Source organism: Podarcis bocagei, assembly GCF_964188305.1.
Source record: "Podarcis bocagei genome assembly, chromosome: 8".
Classification (NCBI taxonomy): Eukaryota; Metazoa; Chordata; class Lepidosauria; order Squamata; family Lacertidae; genus Podarcis; species Podarcis bocagei.
In genome coordinates, this window is record NC_138133.1 from 66,976,788 (window position 1) to 66,997,604 (window position 20,817).

General features: G+C 45.5%; 1 protein-coding gene across 3 annotated transcripts in view; it reads left to right on the forward strand.

Moving 5' to 3' along the window:
- DPY19L4 (dpy-19 like 4) overlaps window positions 1–20,817 on the forward strand; it is a 67,395-nt gene that overhangs the window by 18,371 nt on the left and 28,207 nt on the right. For 2 of the 3 annotated variants that reach the window (XM_081204596.1, XM_081204597.1), the window contains exon 1: window positions 18,974–19,212. The exons of the other annotated variant lie outside the window; for it this stretch is intronic. In XM_081204596.1, the coding sequence (XP_081060722.1) occupies window positions 19,200–19,212 (13 nt within the window). In that variant the 5' untranslated portion in view covers window positions 18,974–19,199. Of the gene's footprint in view, window positions 1–18,973; window positions 19,213–20,817 lie in introns of those variants that run through there. 3 annotated transcript variants of the gene reach the window in all.

A 20,817-nucleotide genomic window follows, 5' to 3' on the forward strand; every position in this document is an offset into this window, starting at 1 on the left:
CAGGAAACCAAGCAGTTGGAGTGTTGGACCCTGGGAGGCCAGGGTTCAAATCCCCGCTCAGCAATGAAGCTCACTGGGTGACCTTGGGCCAGTCACCGCCTCTCGTCCTAACCAACTTCATAAGGTTGTTCTGAGGATAAAACGGGAAGTGGGGAACTATGTTCACCACCTTGAGTATCTTGGAGGAAAAGTTGGTATAGAAATGAGATTAATAAATAAATAAATTCAATCTAAGATATTAGGGAGTGGATATTAGGAAGCCGGTCCACTGTCCCTCAGACCTTGGGGGGAGGGGGCTGGACTATATTTTGAAGGGGGGGTGAATTAATTCCTATGCCCCACAAATAACCCAGAGATGCATTTTAAATAAAAGCACACATTCTACTCATGTAAAAACATGCTGATTCACAGACCGTCCGTGGGCCAGATTTAGAAGACGATTGGGCTGCATCCGGCCCCCGGGCCTTAGTTTGCCTACCCATGTGCTAGACTACGATAGTTACTCGAATCTAACACTCACCTTTTTCGGCCAAATTACGTTGCAAAAATTAAGGTGCGCATTAGATTCAATGGCACATTTATATTCCCCAGTGAATACTTTTTTTGGTTTCAAGGTTCTGAAAATTGAGTTGCACATTAGATTTGATGGCACATTATTCAAGTAAATACGGTAGATGTCACCATGCTTCCTTGGGGGAGGGGATTAAGCGAGAACTTCAGTTATACCTGTTTTATGCAGAATGGGGTTGTTTGTTTCTTTTTAAAACCCCAGGCCCAAAGCTTTCTCCTACTGACTTAAACAGATTCTTATTTTTCAAAAAAGAAACGAAACTGAAAAAGTGACCTTTATCAAAACTGATAAGTACTGCAAATGGAAGCAATATATTACGGTATCAAGGGTGCTGTCACCATTCAGGAATATGAGATAAATCAGAGCTCTTATATAACACAAAATGGAACAATAAACACTTCAACAGATTTATTGTGTGTAGATGCTCCAATAAAAGGATTGTTGAAAGTTGTAAAAGGACTAAACATTAATGGGAAAGATATCTTAAATAATGTTAAAATAAAAAAATTCCTTCCAGTAGCACCTTAAAGACCAACTAAGTTAGTTCTTGGTATGAGCTTTCATGTGCATGCACACTTCTTCAGATAGGTTCTATTTTGAACCCCAAACCATCTTGGAATGCAAACAAAGTGATGTTCAGCTTGTAAAAGAAAAGCAATAAAAAATAAATCAGAAACAACAACAAAAAGGAAAGCACAAGAAATTGGCTCCTCAAGGATGCAGCTTTGACACATCCTTCTCTGCTGGTGTTAACAAGCGGAACCTGCACTCTTGTTCAGGGTTCTGGCCAGCCATTTTTAAAGATATTCCTTTTAAGATATCTGTTAAGATATTCCATTCAGCCATCCCAGCCCCCATTTTTCTTTCCCCTTTCCTTCCCCACCATGCTGAACATTCTCAGTCCTCCCTGGAATGTTTTGGGGGCTCTCCTTCTGAAGTTTCTTCCTAAGGATTTTGGTACTTCTGCAAACTGTAAGGTTCCCCTGAGCATAAGAATACTTCCGTCTCGTGTGTGGCTGGTGCCATTTTGGCTGCTTAAACTTGCAGAACAAGCTCAAGCAGGTGCCTAAGGGCACACTCTGCCCTGGCATGTCTCTTTCCCGGATAAAGGCATCACAGCCCTCTCCACCCATGGAGCCATTCATGGAAGTTCCTCCATAAGGGCTGAACTACAACTTACGTCAAGCGCCTTTTTTATTCAATAAGAATAGCTTTAAAAATGCCTTCAACCCTGGCCACTTCCTTTTTCAAGAAAAAGCAGGCATGTGTCTTCTACACAATCCAAACGGGGAGCAAAGCATGTGGATAGGAGGGGGTTAACTATTTACTACTCCCTGTACTGGTTTCACAACAACTTGGCTGCTGTTTGCCCCCCAAACCCCAGCCTGAAATCACCTGAATCACTTGAGGGGCATGGCTGCTTTTTCTTGCAAAGGTAAAGAGGCCAGTGGTAAGCACACTTTTTAAAAAAGTGTTCAACACAAACATTTAGTTAGACCTTAGACATATGCATTTACTCTTCTGAGATTCAAAGTATGCCCAAACTCTCCATCATGCCCATGCTTACATGGTTCTATATGGGATTGTCCTTTCTTAAGAATGTAACAAAGAACTTGGCTTTATCAAAATTCCTTTGTGTTGTAGATGTATTTAAGAGGTGCCTTAGGTAAAGGTAAAGGGACCCCTGACCATTAGGTCCCATCGTGACCGACTCTGGGGTTGCGGCACTCATCTTGCTTTATTGTCCGAGGGAGCCGGCGTACAGCTTCCGGGTCATGTGGCCAGCATGGCTAAGCCACTTCTGGAGAACCAGAGCAGCGCACAGAAACGCCGTTTACCTTCCGGCCAGAGCAGTACCTATTTATTTACTTGCACTTTGACGTGCTTTCAAACTGCTAGGTTGGCAGGAGCTGGGACCGAGCAACGGGAGCTCACCCCATCGGGGGATTCGAACCTCCAACCTTCTGGTTGGCAAGCCCTAGACTCTGTGGTTTAACCCACAGCGCCATCAGTGTCCCTAAGAGGTGCCTTAGGTCATCTTAAATAGCTCTTGAATATAGGGCCACTGCTCAGTGGGAAAGCATCTACTTTGCATGCAGGAATCAGAGTGTCCCAAGTTTAATTCGCAGCATCTCCAGGTATGGCTGGGAGTGTCTTTGTCTGAGAACCTTGGAGAACCACTGCCAGTCGGTAGACTATGCTGAGCTTGATTGGCTCAATAGTCTGACTCAGTGTAAAGCAGTTCCCTAGGTTCTTATGGTTCCTATCGCTTGCAAATTTGCCTCAATGGCTTATGCAAATAGGTTTCTTTATTCCTGGGGAATATTTGCTGCTGTGCCTCTGGTGGCAAAATAACTTGAGCTGACCCTGTGTTCCGAGGACAAACCTGGATGCAGGAATCAAGAATCTTACTCATTGTTGCATCGCCCTTGGGAACATTACATGAACAACTTACACCTATTTTGCTTTCTCAGATGGGTACCTTAATTGACAGTGGCCAACTGTTTCATAATTTTAGGCTTGTTCTACACTCATGGGGGTTTCCCACCCCATCTATACTTTCAAACTTACTTCCTTAATTTTCCTTTCAAATCCAGGAATGAGATGGCCCAGATTTTTTACCCAGTAAGAGTCTTCATAAGGCATTTCAAATAGCATTTGGATGTTGGGCATTAGTGAGCCAGTGTAGTGTAGTGGTTAAGAGCGGTAGTCTCGTAATCTGGGGAACCGGGTTCGCATCTCCACTCCTCCACATGCAGCTGCTGGGTGACCTTGGGCCAGTCACACTTCTCTGAAGTCTCTCAGCCCCACTCACCTCACAGAGTGTTTGTTGTGGGGGAGGAAGGGAAAGGAGAATGTTAGCTGCTTTGAGACTCCTGAAGGGGAGTGAAAGGCGGGATATCAAATCCAAACTCCTCCTCTTCTTCTTCTTCTTCTTCTTCTTCTTCTTCTTCTTCTTCTTCTTCTTCTTCTAGTGCCTCCTGAAAATCATCTGTTTTGTAAATGTACTGCCTGTAAATCTAGCACTGCCTTTCAAAGATTAGCAATTCCTCAGAAAAAAGTGAGTAATTTTATTACCTCAGTCATTTGGTTTTCAATACACTACAAAGACTCTGGAGAACAAAGGTCAAGGAGGAATCAATGCTTTATTGTGCAACAATACTACTAAAAGTGAAACAGATAAATGAAAGCAGATTACCTGAACTGTTGTGTACTGAATGTACCATAACTGTTGTACGCTGAGATTCCCCACAGGAATCTGGTTGGCCACAGTGAAAACAGGATGCTGGATTAGATGGACCATTGACCTGATCCTCTTCTTATGTTCTTATAGAAACCTTGGTAGCAGACAGCTACTTTAAGAAGGATGTGCAGACTCTTGGTGCTGGCTGATCCTGGTGGCAAGGCACCTACTGTTACTTTCTAATGTGGGCTGCCAGCAAGTCCCACATAATAGCCATCAAAATTCCTTCAATAGACCCTAGGTGAGCAGGGTGCCTGCAGGGGTGCTGCCACTTGGGATTCCACTGCCTGAGGCAACCTCCTCAGTCCCCCTCGTGGGTGAGCCAGCCCTGAGGAAGGGCAAATTGAGCTGCTTTGGAAGGGGGAGAAGGGATGCTGGATCCTCCTGTTAACCTCCCGGCAGAGTGGAGGCTGTGGCCAGACAAGAGAGAAGGCTACTCAGGAGGCAACTGCAGCTGATCAGGAGCCTGAACAAGAGGGTGCACTATGGGAGCAGGCCCACCTACCCCAGAGGTGTGCACATTTACAATCTCAGCATTCTTACAAAAGCTAGAGAGTCTCATCATTAAAAGCTCGGTGGGCAGGCTGTGGTAACTGTTAGGACATCTTCTTTGATTCCAACCAGTTCTGAACATCTTGCCTGATCCCTGAACTGCTGAATTGTGACTCATGAACTCTGCTTCCAAGCCTGTACAGTTACAGTGGTGCCCCGCAAGACGAATGCCTCGCAAGACGGAAAACTCGCTAGACGAAAGAGTGTTCTGTTTTGGAGGTGCTTCACAAAACAAATCTATGGGCTTGCTTCGCAAGACGAAAATGTCTTGCGAGTTCCTGCGGGGTTCCCCCCCTTTTCTAAGCCGCTAAGCCGCTTATCAGCTGACCGATCCGATAAGCCGCTAAAAGCCGCTAAAAGCCGCTAATAGCGCTAATCCGCTAATCCGTCAATGGGCTTGCTTCGCAAGACGAAAAAACCGCTAGACGAAGAGAATCACAGAACGGATTCTTTTCGTCTTGTGAGGCACCACTGTACTTGCCTGAATAAATATTTCCTCCTTACTTACATGTAAGAGCCTCTCTCTGTGTGTGTTGGGTGTGGGAGGGTGTGTGTTGGGAGGGATCGTGATTCCCTCCAAAACTGCATTCTTTTTGTGGGGGATGGGGAGTGACAGATATAAAGGTGATGCTATTTGGAAATGGAGGGACAATAGTTCAGTGGCAAGTCACACACCTACCTTGCAGAAGGGCCTGGGTTATAAAAGAGGATCAAGCAGTAAGTAATAGGAAAGGCCTCTGCCCCTGGGTGTGGCAGACAGTTATAGTACTCAATACTTGGTTGGATAGACAGCAGGTATAGCAATTAAGATTTTTATATTGAATGTTACACAAATTCAACTAACTAAATTAAAAACCATATTCTCATTTTAAAAATCAGTTTTGAGGCCATGTGTTGCCTTCAAGATATTTGCAGTCCATACAGTCAAGCAAAGGTTTGATAATATTGTGTGCTATTAATCAGTAACCAGAATTACTATCGTGCTTGTCCTCAGTGTGATGCTTTCAATCCATACTAATTCTGGATCCTGCCATCCAGGAGGGTGCATGTGAAAACTTGATATCCATTTCAAAACTCTTCCTTTGATTAGGTTATCCATGGCTTTCCCTCCCTGTACATGCCCCAGGCAAATGAAGGAAGAAATGCTGATTGCATCTAGAGATATGCTTAATCACAATGACATGGGTAGGTGTGGATAATCCACCCCACCCCACCCCCCTAACTACAGCTGTTTTCAAACACATTGTGGGGTAATGCAGAATCAATCTACAATGAGCTTTTATTTTCAGCATAAAACCAATTTATCAAAAAGCACTTTGCAGGGGCAAAAATATGTGCAGTAGATCTTGATTGTGTATGGACTATGTGGGGGGGGAGTACTTGATCTCCATTGATTCTAGAATAAAATGATGTGTGAATGCAAACTATCTGCATACGGGAGTAAATGAATGACCACTTTCAAAATTGGCACCAATTCCTTAGAGGCTCCTTGGTGGAAATTCTCAAAAAGTACCTTCCCCTGACTCTCACTTGCCAGACGGCAACTTTCCATATCTGAGTAATTTAATGAAAAAGAAAGTGATTGGCAGAACGGGTCAAAAAATTCCATTCACTCTTTCTGTGATCTTTAGGGCAGGAGCAACCTGTTCAAATTATGAATGTGAAGTTATATAAACCTGGGAGGGCTGAGAACATGTCTAAACCTATTATCTGATGCTGATGTGTACAGGGAACAGAAGCACAGCAACTAAATCCTATCACAAAGCCTTGATCTCAAGGTCCTCCTGTCCTAGTAACAGTGTAAATATTTGGCATTCCCATAATGAACGCGGCACATTAGTGATGTTCACAGAGATGAAATAATATGCATGAGATCTACTCATGGTACATTCGTTTATTTTATTACAATGGGTTTCCAAAGATACCACAAGAATGACTGTCCTTCAACACCCTCTTAATTATCTGTGTGTAAGTCATTCAAAAACCAGTGGCAAAATTAACAAGCCTACTTGTAATCCTCCTTGGGGAAAATAATAAGCTCAAACATGAAGGAATTTTCCATTGTCACTTCTTCAGACAATACCAAATCTGGGCTGTTTCATGCATTACAAAAAAGGCAGAAAAGACAAAGTGTGTTTCCATACATGACACTAAGAATCATGGGTGTAGCCAGAGGGAGCAGGGGGAGCAGTTGCCCCCCCCATCAAGTGAATAAATAAAAATACTTAGCTAAAAGTAGAAATAATCAGAATATTTGAAATTGAAATGTTTGCTGAGGTCTTTTACTCTACCACAAAAGGCTCTGCTCATCTCTCTTGCTCAGCCATGCACCACTTGTACCACAGAGTGGTCATTCAGTACCTTGCGGAGAGAAAAGACCTGGCTAAGGTCAATGTGCTGACAGGAGAGTGTCTCAACGGGCTGTGCTTACTGTGTGTGCACAGAAAAACTGCATTGGAAAAAGGAGGAATTTGAGAAGGAAGTGGTGAAAAGATTTTCAGCAAATCCAAGAAAACTTGTTTTAGTTTAGATTTTTAAAAAATAAGATGAAAAAAGGCATGTTCTTTGTAATTTTGCAAAATATACTCGATAACCGCATGAAAGGTACTCCCTGTTGTTAATTGTTTATTTAACTTCCTCGTTTTCAGATGACTGAAGGTATTGACAGATTTTTCTGAGCACTTGGGGTCTAAAGAAAGTAATTTAAACAACTGTTGTTGAGACATTTCATTCTGAATCTGCTAAACAGAGGCAGACAGAGGATGATGACAAGTGGTTGTCCTGCCCCTGCTAACATAACTCCTGGCTACACCCATGCTTAAAATGCTTTGTGCCTTTTCATAGAATCATAGAGTTGGAATAGACCACAAGGGCCATCGAGTCCAACCCCCTGCCAAGCAGGAAACACCATCAGAGCAAAGCTCTCAGATACCAACAGAATCTCTTTGTGTGGTGATGATGAGCCAGACCAGAGGATGAGGCTGAGTGCTTCCAGCCCACCGTTATGAAAAAGGTGTCAGTTTGTGAATGGATGATTGATAAAAAAAGAAACACATTGCATCATGAGTTTGATATTGAACAACCAGTTTAAATAGTTATACTTAGCATTTACAGGCAGGTCATATATCCACAGCAGTGACCAGAGGAATGACCACTAGGAGGAGCACAGAGAGAAGAAATGTCATGGCGCACCTGTAGCAGCAACACCAGACACCTTCATCTGCCCCACCTGCAATAAAACATGTCTCTCCCGTCTCGGTCTCTACAGTCACAGCAGAAACTGTAACTGTCCAATGGTTTGACTTTACTCCTTAAGGCTCCCTCTTCCATTGTCTCCCGAGATAGACAGATGCCAACAACATAGTGTTTGTATGTTCTTCATAATGGCTTTTAATTTATTTATTTTTGGACTTCCTATTCATAGTAGTGCATCATTTTCAGATTAGGCTGTACACCACTCTGGGTGCTTTTAGCAGACAAGTTGATATTATTGATAACACCACAATATGAGAAGAGGATGTTATCCCCATATTGTGGATGCTTGCCAAAGGAAACCTAGAACTATATAATTAGAAGGGATTTTGGAGGTCATCAGGTCCAAATGACTACAGCAGAATCCTCTGCATGTTTACGCAGAAGTGAGTGTCACTCTATTCAGTAGGACTGCCTAGGTGTGCATAGGCTTGCACTCCTACTGAGTTCATAGTAAAGGTGAGATTTAAAACAGAAGCGCCCTAATTTGTAGTGCAGATTCTTAGTCATTAGACTTCAGAAGCTTTCCTGACTCTTGTTCAACTGTCAGGTTCTGTGTCATACATCCAGTTGCTCTCTTCTGTTAATTATTACGGGAATTGCTGTCAAAGCTGAGAACAATTGTAGGTAGCAACAATCCATTTATGGCACGAGAAGCAGGAAGCAAAATATTGTGAATCATCTCTCTGGCAAGTTTACACGCGATAGGCAAAGAATGCACCTACAGCCGGAAATTTCCCAGGAGAAAGCTTTTATGCAACAGGGCGGCTTTGCATCATTGCAACCCAGTTCTCATAATATTTACAAAGGGCAAACATCTGTACCTGTCATTTCACCTACTTTCTTGCTCTCCCAATTCTTTCCTAATATCACTTAACTTGAGGATCCTGTGAGGCTAACAACAACAACAACATCAAATGTAAGCCGATCTCAGGTGCCATGTTGACCGTGATTCAGAAAGTGTGGAAATAATATGTATTTCCTGCCTAGTGCTCCCAAAGCCACACCTTGATTTATTGACCCACTTTTGCTTCTCAGAAATTATACAAGATTTCCTAAGCTGCCTGAAAACTGGGTGTCTACATCCTGTAGGATTATTTCAAAACAGCAGCTGACTCATGGCCCTTTCTAATGTTATAGATGCCCCCAAAGTATGTGGAGACAGGATTGAGTGCCCCCCAATCTTGATGGGCTGGGCCTCACCAGCAGCAGGGCTCTCCACAGTGATGAAGGGCATCACCGGGCCTCCATGCTGTGGCAGAGGGCCCCTCCAGGCTTTGCAGCCTCCTCCTGATGCATGTGACATCACGTGTGTGTCGCAGTGTGACGTCATGCTCATGCAACAAGCCCCCCATGTTGGGCAGAACTCGGCACATATACTTGCAGTGGTTTCCCACACAAATGGGCTGACAAGATCCATACCAAGTTGGTGTCACCAATGCTCCCAAGCATTTACATTTTTTAAAGGATCGGTGAGTGGCTGGCTATACATAAAATGTTATGTGGGAATTTGCAATCCACCTACTTAAAATGTTTGTATCCTGTGTGCCTGACCGTTTTAAGTCTGAGTTTTATCCATCACATATTGCCTATTTCTTTTAAATTTGCTTTCTTCGATGTGGTGAGGCCTACACCACATCCTGCGGAACTTTAGCTTTCAATACTTTTCTTAGACTGACATTCTCTCACACCTCATACTTGGAATGAATGGGTCGGCAAGCACACAAACATGTCACTCTCTTGATGACTATATTAAAAACTGTTGACTGAATCTGGTCTAGATTTCTCTCTGACACATAAGCTCCTCTTTCCCCCTTCCCCAAAAATATCAGGGCTTGGTCACATGGTGTGCTTTAACCAGAACATTCAGGTTTATTTATTTAAAGCATTTTGGCCCGCTCCAGAGAGGCTTAGAAGTAAGTAGTAGGAGTTCTGCCCTCGGACTTACAACCTAAGGAAACATGACACATAAGGAAAAAAGGATGAGGAGGGAGAACAAAAGAAGCAAGATTATGCACCACTTCTCTTCTAATGTGTCACACCTTATAAAGACCAACTGGGACTGAACCCATTCAGGTTGCCTGATGGGAAAGGCTGCCACCAAGTGACAGTTAAGGGGTAGCTAGTCTCTCAGCAGAGGCATTAGAATAGCCCTGCTTTGCCTCTCTGCAGAGTGCTGGAAGTCAGGGAATTAGGTTGTCCAGCTTTTGTCAAAGTAGGGAACTTGAACATCAGAATCTGCCTTATGCTGACTCCATCCAGCTCAGCACTGTCTACATTGACAGGCAGTGACTCCCCAGAGCTTTCCCCAGTCCTACCTGGAGACACCAGGAATTGAACCTGGGACCTTCTGCATTCAAGGCAGATGTTCTACCACAGAGCTGCAGTGCTTTCCCATCCATAGAAGAGCTGCCAGCAAACACCAACATACTTCTTAACACCAATTCACCTATCTGCACCAGGTGGAATTTTTTTTGATTCCGATAAAGTAGGGTGTGCAGTATCTCCTCAAAGACCTTGGGGGAGTTGCAGTAGATGCCAAGATTGTCTAACCACCAAAATACTTCATTAGGTTGCCATAATAGAAAAAGCAGGAGTTTGGGTGGGTGGAACCATGAGGGGATTGTGCAAAAAGTGTCCTGTTCCTTGACCCTAAATGTATATCCACTTTTTCGCATCTCGTTTGGGTTGGTGGTAGTAAAAAACCAAAGTAAGCTGAAATCTGCCTCCCTATGCTGTAAAGGCTTCAGGATGAGGTCTGCTGTTCTGAACAATCGGGAGGTTTTGCTCTGCAGTATATGAGTTACCATGTTCCCTCATTTTAATAGGAGCTGGGGGTGGTTGACAACAAGCAACAAAGGAGCAGCTTCTGTCCTTTTCCTCTTGACATTTAAAAGCTGCATGGTCAGCTAGGAAGAGCCTTTTCTCCTTTGTCAACTCCACCCTTAATAGATGAAGTCCCTGCCTTCTGCATAGGATTGTTTTTGGAGGATGCGGGGTGGGGAGAAGTCACATATCAGTACCAAGAGATGCTCTGGAAGCTGACAGGCTTTGATGACTACAGGGTCAGTCCAGCAGCTCCCTGCTCGTGCTTGAGTAGCCATCCAGATCTGCTCCAAATCCACCATGATGTTGTTGTCACAGAACCTCCTTGAACCCTTGAACAAAGCTTAGTCCTTTCCCAATTGAACTGCTTTCTGAGCTAGCTCAGGGAGCCCCCCCCCCAAAGTTGATGGGTATTGCTATCAAAAAGAACATTGGAGGGCCCAAAGTTGCCTTAGCCCCTAGGAGCCAGTGCCTATGTATACTGGCCAACCCACATTTGTCTCTGGCTGCACCCATGAGTGGCCTGTCCCGTTTTGCCGCCTGAGGCAAAATGGGAATTGTCGCCTCATGCCCCCACCCCCTGTGCTCCCCAACTTCTGCATCTGGAATGTCCTGGCTGCCACCAAACTTGGCGAGAGCCAGAGTGTTCCACAAAGCGTTGCCGCTGGGCTTCTCCGCCCGGGGATGGGGGAAATGAGGGGCTACGTTGCACACCGGAACGTGTTCTTCTGACGGTGGAAGCAGTGGCGCCTCTTGCACTTCCGCTACCTGAGGCGGTTGCTTCACCCTACCTCATGAGTGGGCCGGCTCTAGCCCTGCCTACCACTGGCGTGCAGCTCTGGGAATCTCGCCTTCAAGGAAACACAGCCCTCGAGCTAAGAAAAAGGTTCCCCATTCCTACTTCTGTTAATACAGAGGGAGAGAGACAGAGATAGAGAGACAGAACTGCTTATCTATGTGTGCTAGTAGGAATCAGTTGAGTGCCATGGATACAGGAATGGTAACCTGTCTCCTGCTTTCCCCCATTCTGCTTTGTACTGTGATATTTTGAATACAAAGGTGGGAAGGGAAGAGCAGCAACCCTGCCCCCTAGAGGCACAAGGGTTTCTTGCAGCCTTTGGCATTTTGGAGGGTCTGTATGAAATCATCAACAAAAGCCACATCATTTTTTTGTCATGATGACAGCAAACGTATATTTTATTATATCATGCATGTACTTATGCATAAATATGTATGCGTGCTTGAATATTCTTGGCCAACTTTACTGGATATAGCAATACGCATAGTGTTTTGCGGAAATAATTAAATGAGGGTGCGGGAAAATGGTCCGTAGGTTACCAGGCATAAAACAAAAACAAGTTTTAAATATGTAGATGTTTGAAATATAGGAAGCTGCTTTCTACTGAGTCAGACCATTAGTCTATTTAGCTCAGTATTGTCTACACTGACTGGCAGCAGCTTTCCAGGCTTTCAGGCAGGAGTCCTTTCCAGCCCCACCTGGTGATGCTGTGAATTGGACCTGGAACCTTCCACATGCAAAGCGGTTGCTCTTCCCATTTACTCCAAGGCAAAACTGCACCAACTTCACTTGGTTTTACCCCCTGGTAAGTGTGAATGGGATTGTAGCCTGAATCATATGGAAGCACTTAGAGCCCTGTGCCTCCCAAAATCTTACTTTCTCTCATTTAAATAGGAGACTAAACAAAGTTATACATGAGCTGAAATGCCATAAACAGTTACTGCAGCAACATCTTCCTGAGGATAATTTATTTCAGATTTAAGAAGGGGAGGGCCAAGATTCTCAGAAAGGTTTAAATGCCCTTCCTTGGATATACCCAAGATCACAAGGCAGCAAAGAAGTGTGTTTTCTCTGTTGATGTGTTTGCATTGGTATGCCCCATATTAATGATAGCAGTGTTACCAACGCAGGAAAAACAGGAACTCTTCCCCAACATCATCACAATGGGATTTGTGCTTTGGGCATATGTGGGGCTTTGGACTGGGCGGTGAGGGTGAGAAAATGGTTCATAAGCCCTGCTCAGCCATGAAGTTTAAGAAGAATCCTGGTGGATCTCTAACAAAAGACCCATCTCAGTCCAGCATCCAGATGCTTATGGGAAGCCCGAAAGCAGAATCATAAAATCAGAGTTGGAAGGGACCGTTGAGGATAATCTAGTCTCACCCCCTGCAATGCAGGAATATGCAGCTGTCCTGTATGGGGATCAAGCCTGTGACCTTGGCATTATCAGCAGCACCGTGCTCTAACCAGGTGAGTTACTCAAGAGCAACAATACTCTCCTGATCCTGTTACCTGATCATCTTTCATCAATCATTCTTTCAGAACATCAGAGAATTGTAGAGTTGGAAGGTACCTCGAGGGTCCTATGCAATACAGGAATCACAGCCAAAGCATCCCTGACAGATGGTCACCCAACCTCCAATGAATAAGAGTCCACCACTTTCCAAGGGAGTTGGTTCCACTGTCAAACAGCTCTTACTGTCAGAAAGTTCTCCTTACTCTGTTTAGTCTGAATCCCCTTTCTTGTAATTTGGATCCATTGGTCCGGGTCCTGCCCTCTGGAGCAGGAGAAAACAAGCTTGCTCCATCTTCCATGTGACAGCCTTTCAGGTATCTGATAGCCTACCTCACAGAGTTGTTGTCAGCCTGGATAAAATTGGAGGCAGGAGGAAGGGCCTTGCATGCTATTCTGAACTCCTTAGAGAGAATATGGGATAACAAGTTTAAAAAAATAAATAAAGGGAAAGCCCTTTGTTCACCAGCAATAAATACTTGGCCTCATAGATACGGAAGCAATGGGTTAGCTACAATAATTACATGGGGTGGTTCCCCTGATATGAACTAATTAAGAAATATGCTTCAATGGAAAGGCATTGTAATAAGAATTATAAACACTACATTTACAAAAGCTTATATTGTGCATTCTGAAGCATGCTGTGCTGGTCCCAGGGGGAGGTTACCGTGGGGCGAGGTCCAGGACCTGAGTCGAGGGTCGACAGACAGTCCTCCATGGGCGAAGCGGGGTCCAGGGCGAGGAGCAGGGCAAGGACAGGAACTCTGGGGGAACTGGACTGGCTGACTGGCCTTTATCTTCTCTGAGGCCAGGGGCGGTCCCGGCCCCCAGGAGACCCGCCTCTCCTGGCCTTAAGGCGAGCACTCCTCCTGGGAGAAACCAGTTCCCTCCGCCTCTCTGCCCTGAGCCTCTGCAGCTCAGGAGAGACTGGAGGGTTAATGGACCCAGGGGGAGACTCACCTTCCCCTGACAGGGCTGGGAGAGGCGCACCTGTAGGCACTGTGTCTTCAATCACCTCCGGAGCCAGAGAGGATTCACCTGGTGCCTGCTCCTGAGGATCCGGTACAGGTGCAGGTGCTTCAGATCCAAGGCCCTGCCCCAGTTCTGCCAGCCCTGGAGGCGGGGACTCCTGTGCAGGCTGGGGTTCCTCCGGTTCAGCCTCTGAATCGGATTCCCAGGCCATCACACATGCAGAGTCAGCTTTCTTTCCGAAACGCAAGAAGGGTGGGTCTTGGCTCAGTGTTAGAGCATTGGCTTTGCATGCAGAACATCTCATTTCAACCCCCAGCATCTCCAGGTAGGGCTGGGAGAGCCAGTGTGGTGCAGTGGTCAAGAGCAGTAGACTCCTAATCTGGGGAACCGGGTTCGCGTCTCCGCTCCTCCACATGCAGCTGCTGGGTGACCTTGGGCCAGTCACACTTCTCTGAAGTCTCTCAGCCCAACTCACCTCAAGGAGTGTTTGTTGTTGGGGGGGAGAAAGGGAAAGGAAAATGTTAGCCGCTTTGAGACTCCTTAAAGGGAGTGAAAGGCGGGATATCAAATCCAAACTCTTCTTCTTCTTCTTCCTACCTAAATCTCTTGGGAGTCACTGTCAATACTGAGCTGGAGCAGGGTTTCAAAAACTTGGGTCTCCAACTATTTTTGGACTACTGTTCCCAGCATCCCTGACCACTGGTTGTAGTCCAAGACCAGCTGGAAACCCAGGTTTGGGAAACCGTGAGCTAGAGGGACTAATGGTCTGACTCAGTGTAAGCTGTGTGGCTGCATACACGCCATACATTGAAAGCACACTGAAAGCAAATCCCCCACCCAAAAAATCCTGGGAACTATCTTGTTAAGTAGTGATGTACGGAAGTGAGGGCTGGACCATAAAGAAGGCTGATCGCTGAAGAATTGATGCTTTTGAATTATGGTGCTGGAGGAGACTCTTGAGAGCCCCATGGACTGCAAGAAGATCAAACCTCTCCATTCTTAAGGAAATCAGCCCTGAGTGCTCACTGGAAGGACAGATCCTGAAGCTGAGACTCCAATACTTTGGCCACCTCATGAGAAGAGAAGGCTCCCTGGAAAAGACCCTGATGTTCGGAAAGATGGATGGCACAAGGAGAAGGGGACGACAGAGGACGAGATGGTTGGGCAGTGTCCTCGAAGCTACCAGCATGAATTTGACTAAACTGCGGGAGGCAGTGGAAGACAGAAGTGCCTAGCGTGCTCTGGTCCATGGGGCATAGCTGTCAAGTGTCCCTTATTTGAAGGGACAGTCCCTTATTCCAGCGCCATGTCCCGCTGCTGTCCCTTATTGATGGATGTCCCTTAAATGTCCCTTAAATGATGTCCCTCAAATTTCAAAGGAAGCAGCTCCTCTCCCTCCCTGCCGGCCAGGGGGGAGGGAGGCTCCAACTATGTTGCTTGGCTGTGTTGCTCACCCAATAAGAAGTCTAAGAACGACTGGGGGGGTGGAGCTTGCATGCCTTGTGTGTGGCTAGTTAATGCAAGCTGAGGGGTTTTTTGAATGCTGGACACCATTTTGTTGCACGTGCTGCTGCAAACTTTGCAGTGCAAAGCCAGGCCGGGGAGCCATCTTAAGTTGAGGCTGCATAGGCCTTGTGGTACATGTGATTCAGATTTTATTCAGTTGAACCTCTGGTTACAAAGTTGGTTGGACAGTGTTCTCGAAGCTACCAGCATGAGTTTGACCAGAATGCAGGAGGACAGGAAGACTGGAGTGCCTGGAACAGGTGAGGCCGCAGGTCCCTTATTTTGGCTGCTGGTCCCTTATTTTCAAGGCTGCTGGTCCCTTATTTTCAAATCTGCAAGTTGACAGCTATGCCATGGGGTCACGAAGAGTCGAACACGACTAAACGACTAAGCAACAACAACAACAATCTTGTTAAGAGTGTTGGGGATTGTAGCTCTGTGTGGGGTAAGATACCGTTCCCATGATTCTTTGGAGGGTGGGGAATGTGCTTTAAATGTGTCTGAAAGAAAAAGAAAAATCTGTTTCCCAGTAAAGCGACAAGGAGTCCTGAAGATTAAGACACTGATAATGACAGACGCGTTTGTGGGCCAGAGTCCACTTTTTCAGATGTGCAGCAGACAAACAGAGCAAGGGGGAAAGGTCTGTACAGAGCCAAACAGAAACAAGATTGGGTGAAAAAAAAGGTAAAGGAATCCATCAGTGGGGGTGACCCGCTCCAGGCTGGCAAAGCAAGATATAAAGCACAAACGAAGACCTAACTAGCAGCAGTTGCTTTGTGGTGAGCTAGCACTCCCCTTCTCTATTCCAAGTCAGATAGTGCCAAATCTGCATATGAATTCTGATTCAGTAGCTTCAAGCTAGGGTTTCCCTTTGAAACATTTTGCTGCTGAAGTATGGCAACTTTCAAGCCTGCCACTGAATGCCCAAAGAGACTGAAATGATTCACAATTGTTTTCTGAGCAGTACTCTACTGAGTGAGACTGCTGAGCAATGGAATTCATATGCAAATCTGACACTATCAAAGATGCTTCGAATAGAGACTGGGAGTGACTAGCTCACCATAGAAGGTTATTGTCCCTTGTTAGGCATTCATGTACACTAATGATCGCTCTTTGCCAATTCATTCATTACCTGTTGGGAGAGTGGGTCGCACACCAACTTTAATAGAATCTTTTAGCCCCTTTCCTGGCTCTTGTCTGCTAAGTAATAGCTCCTTTGCACTGCTAAGCCTTCTGGCCTCCCTTTTTAATAATTTCCCCCTCCTCATGCATCTTACAAAGTGGGCTTTTATGCCATGGTACATTTGTTAGTTTTTAAGGTGCCAAAGCACTCCTTTTTGCTTTTGCTTCAGCTGCTGCAGTGCCAAAGATTAACATACCGGTAGTTGGCCTTTAAATGGAGGGTATGTGATCTGTATACATTAGCTTTGAGAGGTAAATTGTATGCAATTATTTACTATAACAGTTCTGTGCTGCTTTTCACATCAAATCTGCAGGCAGTGTACAATAACTTTAAAAGCATAAACACCAGACCAGCATTAACACAGCAAAATATGTGGGAATCTCAACACATAGTTCCCCACCCAAATTGAAACCATACCAGACCCTGCTTAGCTTTACAAATGTGTTAGCAATTGCATTGCTGTGGTTAATGGGAGCTGCTGCAAGCTCAATGTTGTTAGAAAAGTGGAATACATAGATTAAATCATGAGAGAAACTTCTATGAACTTTCTCCAAACCATGCATAGCATCTTATACACTGCCACTTTCCCCCTAAACTGAAAAGCATCAACTGTTGTAACTTTTCCTCAGAGGAGAGTTGCACCAGCCCCTTGATCATTTTGGTTGCTGTCTTTTGAACCTAGTCCTAGACAGACAACTTCTCTTTTTAGACTAACGAGGCAGTTCACAAAGAGTGTCATATACTGTACAGTGGTACCTCAGGTTAAGTACTTAATTCGTTCCGGAGGTCCGTACTTAACCTGAAACTGTTCTTAACCTGAAGCACTACTGAGGCATCTGTTCATAGTCTGCATTTTAATCAAGGCTTATATTTTGATCAGATACCTGTATTCTTAAAATGAGCTTAAAATATATTTTAAAATATCTGTATCTCTCATGCCAGGCAGCATCTCTCATGCCAGGCAGCTGAGTGCATCGGCAGATGTGCTCATCTTAAACAGGGCCCCTCTGACAGAGCCTCAGGGTTGCAAAAGGAAATTACAGGCTAAGAGCAAGAGGTCACACTGACCATACAAATTACAGAATATAATCAAGCTGCAAAGACACAATTAAGAATTTTTATTGTTTAACAGAAGACTCAAGCCACATCTTCATAAGGTTAAAAAAAAAGGGCAAGAGCTAATGAGAACAGCAGCTGCCTGGGAAAACCGAAGAGGCTTCTCTCTGAAGTTGATTCTGGAAACTACTGTTTTTATTAAATTCCTTCTCTTTGAAAAGGCCCTTTCCTTCTACAAATCTATATATATATTAATGTATTGGCTTAAATGTAATTATGCAAATGATTTAGAAATTAGAAATGTTAGATTCATGTTAGATTCTTATTTCATAGAATCATAGAGTTGGAAGAGACCACAAGGGTCATTGAATCCAGACCCCTGCCAAGCAGGAGACACTATCGGAGCACTCCTGACATATGGTTGTCGGGCCTCTGTTTAAAATGAAATTAAAAACCATCTGGTTTGCAGGGAATAGGGAAAGAAGGGCCAAAGGTTATCTGGTAATTAAGGTGCCTTGTCGAGGTTAATGGCTACTTGTTTGCCATTTATAAATAGAAGAAAATATAGCTCTCTGTCTCCCATAAAAGGTAATAGGAAATGGGTGTATCTTTTTATGATTGGTTCTAGCAAACAGCCAATAGAAATTTCAACCAGGCTGATTGGACAGAGGCAGCCAAAGGAGGAGCAAGGGTGCTGGGCTGAGGGAATATAAGTGCTGGCCATAATGGCAGGAGGCCAGGCCAGAGCTTGGTAACCATATACCACTGTGCCTCTCATTTATTTGTCTGACAAATAAATAATTATTTTAATTTCTCTATTGCTGCGTTGAATATTTCATTCCAGCTAAGCGTTAACCACAAGCAGGGTGCTACACTACTTTAGCTAATGGGGCCTCCTGCTGCCGCCGCACCGCCAGAGTGCGATTTCTGTTCTCAACCTGAAGCAAAGTTCTTAACCTGAAGCACTATTTCTGGGTTAGCGGAGTCTGTAACCTGAAGCGTATGTAACCTGAAGCGTATGTAACCTGAGGTACCACTGTATAGTCAAAGAGCCCTGTGAGTTGGAACTACAGTACCAGAGTTTGAATCCCTGGTCACTATTGAAGCTCATTGAGTGATCCTGAGCCAATCAACAACTTATATAGCCTAATCTTGTTGTAAAATGGGGTGACTTGGATGAACTGTCTTAGGTGGAGGTTAGGAATGTGAAATACTAAATGCAAATGTTTCTCTTAAAAATAATGATGATGTGAGCAGGAGACAGGAACAAATTCATCCTACACAGTGGAGAATTCGCTTCCTAGCCTGCAATTGTGCGTGCGGGTGAACCTGCATTATCATCATAAGCAATACAGAGCAAAAGAGAAGCTGGGAAGCCTTTGTTCCGCGCTTTGCACCCGAGGCTGGCACCAGGGCGGAAGTCGTGCGCGGAGACGCGTCTCTGCCTCGGTACGCGCCCGAAATACGCGCCTCCTGCTCCCTCGATCCCCGAGCAGGACGTTCCGCTTCCGCCTTGAAGGGGGAAAAAAGAGAGATGCTGGCTGGGCGAGAGGGACGCTGACGAGAAGCGAGAGGCCGCCTCTTCTGCAGCCCGAGCGGGGCGTGTGGGGCTCGAGTGCGGCCGGGCGCGGGGGGAAAGAAGGAACGGGAGACCCCGGCCGGCCCCTGAGCTCCGGAGAGGCCGGCTCCACACCTCCGGGGGCTCGTTCGCGGCGGCGGCTGGAGATGGAGAAGGAAGGTGGGCGCTTGGGACGTGCCGCGCGCTTCCCTTTCTCCTTCCCAGGCCCCCCACCCACCCCTCTCGCCCTGGGGCTGCGGGGCTCCGCGGCCGGGCTAGAGGAAGGCGCTGCGGGTTTAGATTAGGAGGGGCGTGGATGTGGGGCGCGCGTGTGTGTCGGGCTCCCTGAAATGCAAGAAGGAATGTGGGCACTGGGAAGCCAAAGGGCTCGTGGGGACGGAGTTAGGAAGGCGAGGACGACCAGGTGGGCATTTAACCCCCCTTCGTCCCTGTACAAGTGAGTGTGTATGTGGATTTCCCCCCTCCCTCTCTCTTTTGGCTTCTCAGTTTCTGCAAACAATTGTGACACAGGTAAAACCAGGCTTTTCGAAATGCAGGTGACAAAAGTAAGCGGTTGGTTTTTTCAAGGAATGTGCTTTGCCTGTTAAGGAGTTCTCTGCACAGGAAGCACTTGGGGGGGAAAGCAAAATCTGCAGGCGCCCAACAGGGGTGTGTGATGGTTTTGATGCTCTCTGCGTTATATGGGGTTCTTGTGCGTCTTCCTACACGGAAGAGCTTTCTGTGTGAGGAGGTACAGCCCATGTTTGTTTTAATTGGCTTTCATACTCATTTGCTTCCATCTTCCGTGCCTTTTTAAAGTTTTGAAAAGTCTAAACCGCTGGTATAATTTGATGGGACCCTCAGGGTGGCTTCCGATGAAACAAGGTTTAAGCAAGATTGTATTAAATGCACAAATAAACAACATATCTTGTACCAAAGTTGGCAGGTATAGACATTTGAAGGAGTGGAACAAAAATATATTAACAGCTCTCTATCTGGTTCTTGTTTGAAAGAAAGAAAGAAAGACATATGTCAGCTCAGCAAGATCTTGCCTTTCCAACTCCAGCGGTTGTTGCAACAAAAATATTGTTGCACCAACCTTGTGAAACAGAAGCAAGATGGCCTGCCAGATCTATTGATGAAAGAGAAGTCCTGCTCTTTAACTTCTGGCAAAGATAGGACTCTGAGCTCTCCCAGCACCCCCTTGGACCAAGGCTGTTTTGAGTTAGGTTTAAAGCTGGGTTAGAAAATCTCTGGCCTGGGACCGAAATGGCCAGGGACCCTTCATGCCTGGCCCTCAGGACTCCCTGCAGGCTGCACACCCACCCTGACCACACTGTTATCCTGCTCTGCACCTTCCTTAAAGAGTTTTTGCCAGCTTGGGATGTGTCCTTGAACTCTTGCTTGCCTGTGTGGAGGATAGAGAGGGGTTGTGAGCATATGTGGAAAATACCCTACCTTACAAAGGTCAAATTTACACCCAGAGGAGAATATGGGCCTTGGACTGAAATCTGTTCCCCTGGTTTAAAGGTTGAAGCTAGTGCTTTGGTGCTTTGCATTGTGTCAGGAAGCCAATTGGGAGCCAATGCCAGATCTCCTAGCATGGTTGTACTGTGCTCTCAGTGGCTGATAATGAATGGGACACCACATTTTGAATTAACTAAAGTTTATGAACAGCTTTCAATGACAGATCAATGTAGAGTGCATTGTAGTACCCCAGCCTGGGAGTTACTAAAGTGCTTGTGTATGTCTTAATTATCATGTGACATCCCTACCTAAAAATAT